The following is an 8,911-nucleotide window of genomic DNA, read 5'->3' on the forward strand; positions in this document are numbered from 1 at the left end:
CTCTAAGACAAGGATTTAAGACAAGAAAAATGCTCTCCTGTCTGAGTCCCTTACCCTTCATTCTTTATTTTCTTTATACTCTGGTATCATTTAAACTCTGAACATCACCAGAACTTATTTCCATTTAACTGTGACAAAATACAGCTGGCAGAGGATAGGGTTTCGTGCCTGGTGGTGTGGGAAAAGGAGCACACAGTGGGAGGCAAGAGGCCCGGCCCTGCTGCTCCTTAGCTCTCCAGGGACCCTGCGCACGCGCTTTACTGTATCTCCACTTGCGTACGTAAGATGGAATGTTTTCTCCCAGCTTTGTTTGAAACCATTGTAGAAGCATCTCATCTCAATATTAGATATTAAAAAAAAAAAAAACACAATCCTGTGACAGAATCGAATCCAACGTGTATTACAAAAATAAAAGTGACTCAAATTCAACATCGTCAGCATTGCACCTTTTCGCTTCAACACAGTAGGAAGCTCTGACACCTGTCTGGCAGTCACTGTAGGTCAGATGTCCAATAGAAAAGGCCCTTCCCTGGGGACCAGTCTCCTCTCCAATTCCGAGGAAATGCTCGAGCGGGGGAAACAGACTTGGATGTTCAGTCTGTGAATCAGTTACCCCATAGTCTCTAACCCCAAGTAAGAATTTGAAAGTATATAATTAAATTTCACACACATCCGTCAAACTGCACAAGCAAAGTATTTCTTTCTATTTAAATAACTAGGAAAAAGGAGGGTGTAACTCAACGGTGGAGTGAGTGCCTAGCATACGTGAGGCCCTAGGTTCAATCCCCAGTGCCTCCACTAAAATAAATAAATAAATAAACCTAATTACCCCCCCTAAAAAAAAGTTTTAAAGTAATAATAAATAAATAAATAAATAAATAAATAAGATAAATAAATAAATAAGATAAATAAATAAAAGGAAAACAAAATACACAGTTACCTTACTATGAAATTACTTATACAGGCAAAGATTTTGGCAAAAGATGACTCCTTCTCAGTCCCTTGGTGCTGAATCAATGCTTCCGCCCTGGTGTTTTCTGCAAGTTTATTGCTATCAGAGATATTGAAGCCTTTGCCCATTTTCCTGAGCAGATGATGGATCACTAGAGAGCTATCTCATTCATCGCTCACCATAAAGCCTCACTCAATCTGTCATAACACTTTATGGGCCCTAAGCATTTGGGGAAACTTGCTAAGGCATTAAAGATTCTGTATTTTTTTCTTCTGATGATACTAGTAAGCTATGGCTACCCAGTTACAGAATGTTATGTTCCATTTTCTGCCCCAGGAAATCCAGAGTTCAAGTCAAAATGGAATCAGAGCCTCTACCCTGTCTCTAGTCCAACAAATAATTAAATCCATGGTTTCCCAGCTAGTCTGCCCGTGTGGAACAACGTGAGGAACTCTGAGAGCATTGCTGCCCATGACCCGTCCTGAAAAATGGGATTTGACTGCCCGTGTGTCTGAGGATCTAAATTTGTAGGCTTTGGAATTTTTTAAAGATACTCATGTGATCTCAATGTGCAAACAAGTTTGAGAAATGTCACCAATTTCTATGAGATTAACTGAGGGTAGATTTTTATTGGTTTGTGTTTATGTGTGTCCCATTTTGTGCCAGAAGGAATCTTAGGTAGCTTTGTAAAGATGAAAGGGCTTGATAAAGATGTGTGATTTTTCTGTAAATCTTTAAATAAAGGTGGTATAAATTTTTAAAACAAAGGCAGGTTGCTAACATTGTCCTAACTTTGAACATTCTAATGCAAAGGTATACAATATGATAGTCCAACTGCAATTCTATTTTGTTATAAGAAAATTAATTTTGGAAGCCAGTTTTAAACTAATCTCTTTCATACATTAAAACTTTGTATTAAGATAAGGTGAGACTTTTAGAGAATTTCTGTTGATCTATTTATTGTTTACTTATTTTTCCTTCTTCCCATTTCTCTCTGTTTCTCCTCCCCTGCGGACATTTCTGCTTCCAGTAAGGGTTACACTGACGTTGTGAGGATCCCCGAAGGGGCAACTCACATAAAAGTCCGACAGTTCAAAGCCAAAGACCAGACTAGATTCACTGCCTACTTAGCCCTGAAGAGGAAAAACGGTGAGTATCTTATCAATGGAAAGTACATGATCTCCACTTCAGAAACCATCATAGACATCAACGGAACTGTCATGAACTACAGTGGTTGGAGCCACAGGGATGACTTCCTGCATGGGATGGGCTATGCAGCCACGAGGGAAATACTCATTGTGCAGATCCTTGCAACAGACCCAACTAAAGCATTAGATGTCCGTTACAGTTTTTTTGTTCCCAAGAAGTCCACTCAAAAAGTAAACTCTGTCACCAGCCACAGCAGCAATCAGGTAGGATCGCACACTCCGCAGCTGCAGTGGGTGACGGGCCCTTGGCTCGCCTGCTCTAGAACCTGTGACACAGGCTGGCACACCAGGACGGTGCAGTGCCAGGATGGAAACCGGAAGTTAGCCAAGGGATGCCTTCTCTCTCAGAGGCCTTCTGCATTTAAGCAGTGTTTGCTCAAGAAATGTTAGCCTGTGGTTATGAGCTGATACAGAGATAACTGGGTTGATTCTTCACTGATACGGTCCTGGTGAACAGAGGTCAACCTAAAGCACAGAGTCACACTTCAGTGTCATTAGCAACAGGAGTCCAGTCATGGGCAGAATCTGCTCTCAGCGACCAAATGAAGATGTGCACTGCTTCACAGGACAGTGGTGACCTTGGAATAGAGAAAACCTTGGGAGTACTGAACATGCCCTGGACCTACAAGAATGCAAAAACACTGATGAATGTAGAATCAGGGGACATTGGAAGCTGGCAGAGCAGTCTCCCCCTTGTCACCTACCTCTTATGGAATGTCTTCAAAGGCATCATAGTCATTTTGATGCATATTACACAGTAGCTTATTTTTACTGTTTGTAAATACATTCTTTCTTGGTATGTCACTTTATATCACTTGGTTCTATTAAATATATATATATATATATATATATATATATATATATATATATATATTTTTCTATAAAAAAGTGTTTGACCAAAGTAGGTCTGCAGCTATTTCAACTCCCTCCAGTTTCCAGAAAGAGCTGTGGATGTTTTACTGGAAATTAAGAACTTGCTGCTGTTTTAAAGAGATTTACTATACTTTCAGACTACAGGAGATACAATTTTCGTCAAAAACCATTTTGACAGCAAGCATCTTCTGAGAAATTCTGAAAAGAAAAAGGATCTCCGTGTATTTAGTCACTGAAATATATACAGGGGTCCATTTATTTATATCTTTGACTGCCTGTATTTTTTCAGGCAGCCAGCCAAATTAATGCATAATGAGGAGGTAGAAGTAGTGTGTGCGTGTGTGTATGTTGTCTGTATTCAAGAGTCTAAAAAATAGTTTCCTTCTGTTGGGATTTAAAACGAAGAGAAAAAACACCCTTCACCATATTTTTAAGTTATATCTTCACCACTGCATTCTCTTTCTGTAGCTCCCATCTGATATTGCACAATGTGTAGTACACGTACAGAACACACGGCAAAGTTTTCTATCACCTTCAACACTGGTATACCTCTTACCAGCAAGCCTTTAAAATGCATTTTTGTTTTCGCTTGTTTGTTTTGTTCAAGGGTCTTATAGTAACTACTATGTTTTATACTTCTTGTTGACTTAGCATAATAGGAATATTAAAGATCACTTGGTAACTAGCCACATCTAGACGTGGTTATTGTTAATGTGGCTAGTGCAAAAAAAAAGTGGTTAATATTAACAAGACTGTTTCCACACCATAGGCAATAATTTCTTGCATTTTTTTTTTAATCTAAGTATACTGATACTGTACTTAAGATTTTTCCCAATTAGAAAGCATTTGGTTGTGCCAGGAAGTGTTTGAGTGATGAAATGTGATGATTTTTGCAGTTTGCTTTTATTTCCATAGCCTGTCTAGTAGGTTGTAAGTTGGAATAGTTAGACGTGGAAAATTTTTACAGTCATCTGCATAACAATCTCATAGACAGGAGACCTCATCCCTCTATCCCACAGCTGAGAAAATCTAACATATTTCATTTCATTGGTTTTTCTTTTTCTTTGTGAAATATCACAAAGCTATTTGTTTTTATAAAAGTTTATAATTATCATACCAAATGTGCCTATTGTTAAAGACTTGCATGTAAGGATATTAGGGAACTATTATTTGAGTTCCCCTAAGCTCATGAGAGTTTATTTTTATTATATGATATTTTTAATATAAAAGGATTATGTAATTGATCCTGCTGAAGCACATTCATTTCAGTAGGCCAAGGAAATGGATGTCTCACTAAGTATTTTCTTAAGAAATCGTTTGGTAAAACAAAGAATTGTTTTACAAAACTGTTAATCATCCTTTGGATTTTCATAGGCTGACTTTGCTTTAGATGTGGTCATTTTTCTTAATAAATGATCAGCTACAGAAAGGAGGCCTATACAAGACTGGTCCCCTCCATTTGACAGAGGTCACCAGATACCAGGTACTGGGAGCAAAGCTGTTCATATCAGTCAGAAAAGATAAAAATAAAAATCACACTGACCATTTGACTATGCAGAGAAAATTAATGGAAAAGCCAACCTTACTGTTTCCAGTATTCAAAATAACTTGAATCAAGTAATTCCACTATGACAAAATTTATGTTTATCTTTTGCAGTATAGTGACAGCAACATTAAATAATCATTGAAAAGCAAACATGATTGTCTCCTACTCTGCTTCTCCAGACTGTATTTATAGATTTTTTAATATGAGTTATCAATGATTCACTTTTTCCCCAAATAATGAAGTTTTACACTTCTCATGGGAACAGTCCCGGAGACCTTAGGACAAGAAACCACTATTCCATGCTTTTAAGGAATTTTCTTTAGGTTTCTTTTTTTGTATGGGTATCAATAGATTGACTAACGAAATGTATGTCTAAACTCCTGAGAAAATACATAGACTGGAAACTGAAGTTCAGAGAAATGGAGTGTTTGGCAGAACATAGAGAAAGATAAGCAAAGGGAAAATCCTATATAATGTAAAATAATTTAGCCCAGTTTCACTCTGGATTATACTTTTTACCTTTCCATAGTTACATCTTAAACCACGAGCCTAGGATTCAGGATGTGAGGGGCTATTTCCTCAAAAAAAAAGTTTGTCTGAAAATGCTCAGGTTAGTAAGAATCTAATCTCACTCACAAAACTAAACACTTCAGGTTGAGTTTCATTAAACACAAAGAGAGCCTAGAAGAAAATAGCATTTATTTCTTCTAGAACAGAAAAGGTCAAATGAAGCCCCACCTTGTTGTTTAGAAGTTTAAGGACATTGTTTTAATTTATTCAGAAAATTCAGCTTCCTCTGCCTTCCTGTGGAAACAGTTTTAGTGCATTAAGAATGAAGGGATTAATCACAAACAAAAAAGTTGCAGCACTGAAAAAAGAAGTAATTTATTGTCTTTGCAACTGGTATGTGAATTTGTGTGATAAAATTATTTATTCTTATTTAACAAAAATATGTGCAAATTCTTCTATATTTAAAATGTTTTGCTATTGTCCTACTTTTTAATTTATGCTTCATGTTTGTGTATAAAGTACACTTTGTGAGTTTACATGATATACAGCACTGGTTGCTTTTGTATTTTTTTTACAGAAAGCTTTCTGTGTGAAACAGGTGTATGTGTGTATATTTCTCATGTGTTCTTATGATACTATCCTTGTCCTTTCTAAGGAAGTTTTAAACTTAATCTTTCATGACTAGTAGTGTTCATTACTTGTAAGTTACATTAATAGGTCTTTGGGTTCCATTGAATGCTAACTTTTCCAAGTCACAGATAAGAAAAACACGTACTCAACCAACTGAGGTCTAGAAGTGTCCCACAGAAGCTAAGACTCAGCTCAGAACCAGGTCCATGCACTTCACTGATAAACTTGGACAAGGAGCTGTTGATACATCATGACCTCCGAGTGACAGCAACAATGTAAAATTAAATATTGTCTTTTGCTGCTTTAGAAACACTCCTTACAATGACTATCATTTAGTCTCTAGTATCTTTAAGGTTCTACAGATGAGAGTAAACAAACTGGATTGAATTATTCAAATATCTGTAGTCATAACAGTTTCTGCAAGTATGGGATGTCCACTGATATAGTGTGACTTTTTACTACTACAAATTACTCTCATGGAGAGATAATAGGACTTGGGAAAAGCAGGGACCCCTATGATCACACCAGCTTGCCCCTGACTGTGATTGCACGGTCTGATCACAGCAATAGGGCAAAGCATCTTTGGATACACAACTGATCGGATCAACCTCTGGCTCTGAAGTTTCTCCCATTGACTCCTTCCTTAGTAACAAGGTCATTGTAGTGGTTTACATGGGGACAGCAGCCAGATTCAAAGAAGTTCAGGACTTGTGCTATGGCTTGGAGTTCACTTTTTGTGAAATTAGATTGAATTCAGTCATGACTGAATTTTGCTAATTGTTTGTGGCTGAGTGAAGTCTCATTGGCATGACTGATCACTATTACTAATCTATTTATAGTTAAACTGAGGCCATAAAAATACCTAATTTTTTTTTAACATTTTGGAGCCACAAAATAAATGAATGACCTTGAGGACAGAAATGGTCATCCAAAGAACCAAATGCACAGTCAAGGTGATCTGTCACTTAGACACCCAGAATAGGAACTTGTATGTTTTCTCTATTTTTTTTTTTCACTTGCCAACAACATGTAGTTCTAGATGGTCGAATAGGTAGATCAACTTAGCTCACTAGCCCACTGAAAAAATACAGTGTTTTATAGTTCCTTGTTGACATCAACTACAGAAATGACTTCTTAAGTTATATCACATGAAACACATCACTCTAAACTGCATAATTGTGTATTCTAGTCAATTAATGTATGAGAACATATTGAAACACCAACCCATGCATTAGTGAGCTAGAAAATGGGAATGTATGTAGCATTCAGATCAGAAAACCATTCGATCTGTCACATATCTCCCTGGCGCCACGATATCATAATTCTCAATGTAGGTTTTGTAGAAAAAATAAAGGAACATGTTGTTAGAAAATGTTGGTTTTAAAATGGAATAGAGCTGAAATGTACACATTTGTTAACTCAGTTGACAAATTGCACCCTCAATTTCCTAGCACTAACAATAAGTTTGCCGTCTGTGGTCCTTATCTCATAGCTCCACCGCCTGATCCATGTGCACAGACATAGGTTAGATGAAAAAACAAGTAACAATGGCCCGTCACCCTATAAGGCACTGCCACATCAGAGTGACCCAAGTCTAGCACTGTGAGGAAAACTGTGATTTGTGAATAAAACCGAACATTTTTTTTTCCTTTGGCACGTTACAATTTACAATTGTAAATTTATCAAGGTGCTAACATCCTCAGTGACCAACTGTCAAATGTGATATTTTGGACTTACTGTTTTATTATACATGAGTTTTCAATTTGCAAGAAAGAATGCCAAGTGTTTTGTCAAGTTTGGGCACACCTTGAAACTCAAAGTTTGGGAAATTGAATCTAGCGGTCATTCGGATCAGCAGTGTTTAGTGACATAAGCTACATGTACGCTGAGGATGTTTAAGGTGACATCAAACTTGAAGAGCATCAGGTTGAAGCAGCAGACTTTAAATGAGTCACGTTCCATCACTTACTAAGCCATTAGTCATGTTCCATTGCTTACTAAGCCATCAGCATCCCTTTCAAACAAACTTGTTTGTTTCTTATACGCAAACGCCTGTGTATATTTAGCCTGATTTTGTTTAAGCTTTGCAATATTTTATGTTCCTGGTAAACACTTGGCCACTATATCTCCATCTTTTCTGTAATAATTCGCAGCATATTAGAAGCCTTTCAACCCATACAGAGTATATTTACAGTAGAGTATCATACTGTGTGTGACTTTGTGAAACTAGACTTTAGATTAAGAAATTTATATTGTCTCTGGGTGGTATTCTTGCATTACACACTCCAGCATGACATAAATGTAGGACTTGACAAATACTGCTTACATTTTAGTATAACGCATTAATTAGAGGAAATCACGCACATGCTTTGTAAATAGAGCAGATAACTAAACAGATTGCGGAAATGTGTTCCACTTACTCTAGGCCGTGGCATGAATATTTGATTTCTATATTAGAGTCTGGGAGTCAAGTCAGGTAATAAACCTAAATAGGTAGAACTGAGATTTTTAAATCTTGAAAGATGCTTTCAAAATAGAGAAAAATACTGAGAATTTACATGCCAGACACAAGCAATATAAGCTGCTTTTTACCCTCAATTTTCCAGGAATGATGGCTTTTTTCAGTCAATATAATGCAGCTGAAAAACCAAAAATATATCTTGGAAAATTAAGATGGGTCTTGTTTAAAATGTGTCTTCAGCTTTGGCAAATTTCAAACCCGAATCGACTGTTGAAAGCATTCTTGTGTCTTGTAGCTCGCCCTCCACAACACTGCCCTCCGGCATCCAGGTAAACCACTTGTACTGAATCGGTTGGGACCTATACCGTAATATTTTTCATTAAGGAACAGTATCCTGTTTTGTAAAGCATTTCCCTATGTATGACTTTAAACTGTAAAATTAAGCATTGGCTTTGTGATTTCAGTGGGCATAATAAACGTAAATTGTAAACTAGGTTAACGTATGTACTGCATAGAATATGTTTTAGAGTTGGAAACTGTTGTCCATTTATTTTTAATTTTCTCATAACAGCAGTAGGACCAAGCCAAGTCTTAACGAAACCCTAGGCTCACTATAATTTCTATCATCTCTCATCCACTTTGGCACAAACAATTAATACTTTCCTTAAATTATTATGGAACTATTGCTTCAAGTTCTTCTTACCAGACCATCATTCCCTGAATCTGTCTAG

General features: G+C 36.9%; 1 protein-coding gene across 1 annotated transcript in view; it reads left to right on the top strand.

The window, feature by feature from the left end:
• ADAMTS5 (ADAM metallopeptidase with thrombospondin type 1 motif 5) overlaps positions 1–8,673 on the top strand; it is a 48,648-nt gene extending 39,975 nt beyond the window's left edge. Inside the window, exon 8 of the mRNA XM_010956847.3 lies at positions 1,983–8,673. Within this exon, the coding sequence (XP_010955149.2) occupies positions 1,983–2,550 (568 nt within the window). The 3' untranslated portion in view covers positions 2,551–8,673. The remainder of the gene's footprint in view (positions 1–1,982) is intronic.
• Positions 8,674–8,911: the final 238 nt, after the last annotated feature.

This window comes from Camelus bactrianus, chromosome 1 (assembly GCF_048773025.1).
Source record: "Camelus bactrianus isolate YW-2024 breed Bactrian camel chromosome 1, ASM4877302v1, whole genome shotgun sequence".
Taxonomy (NCBI): Eukaryota; Metazoa; Chordata; class Mammalia; order Artiodactyla; family Camelidae; genus Camelus; species Camelus bactrianus.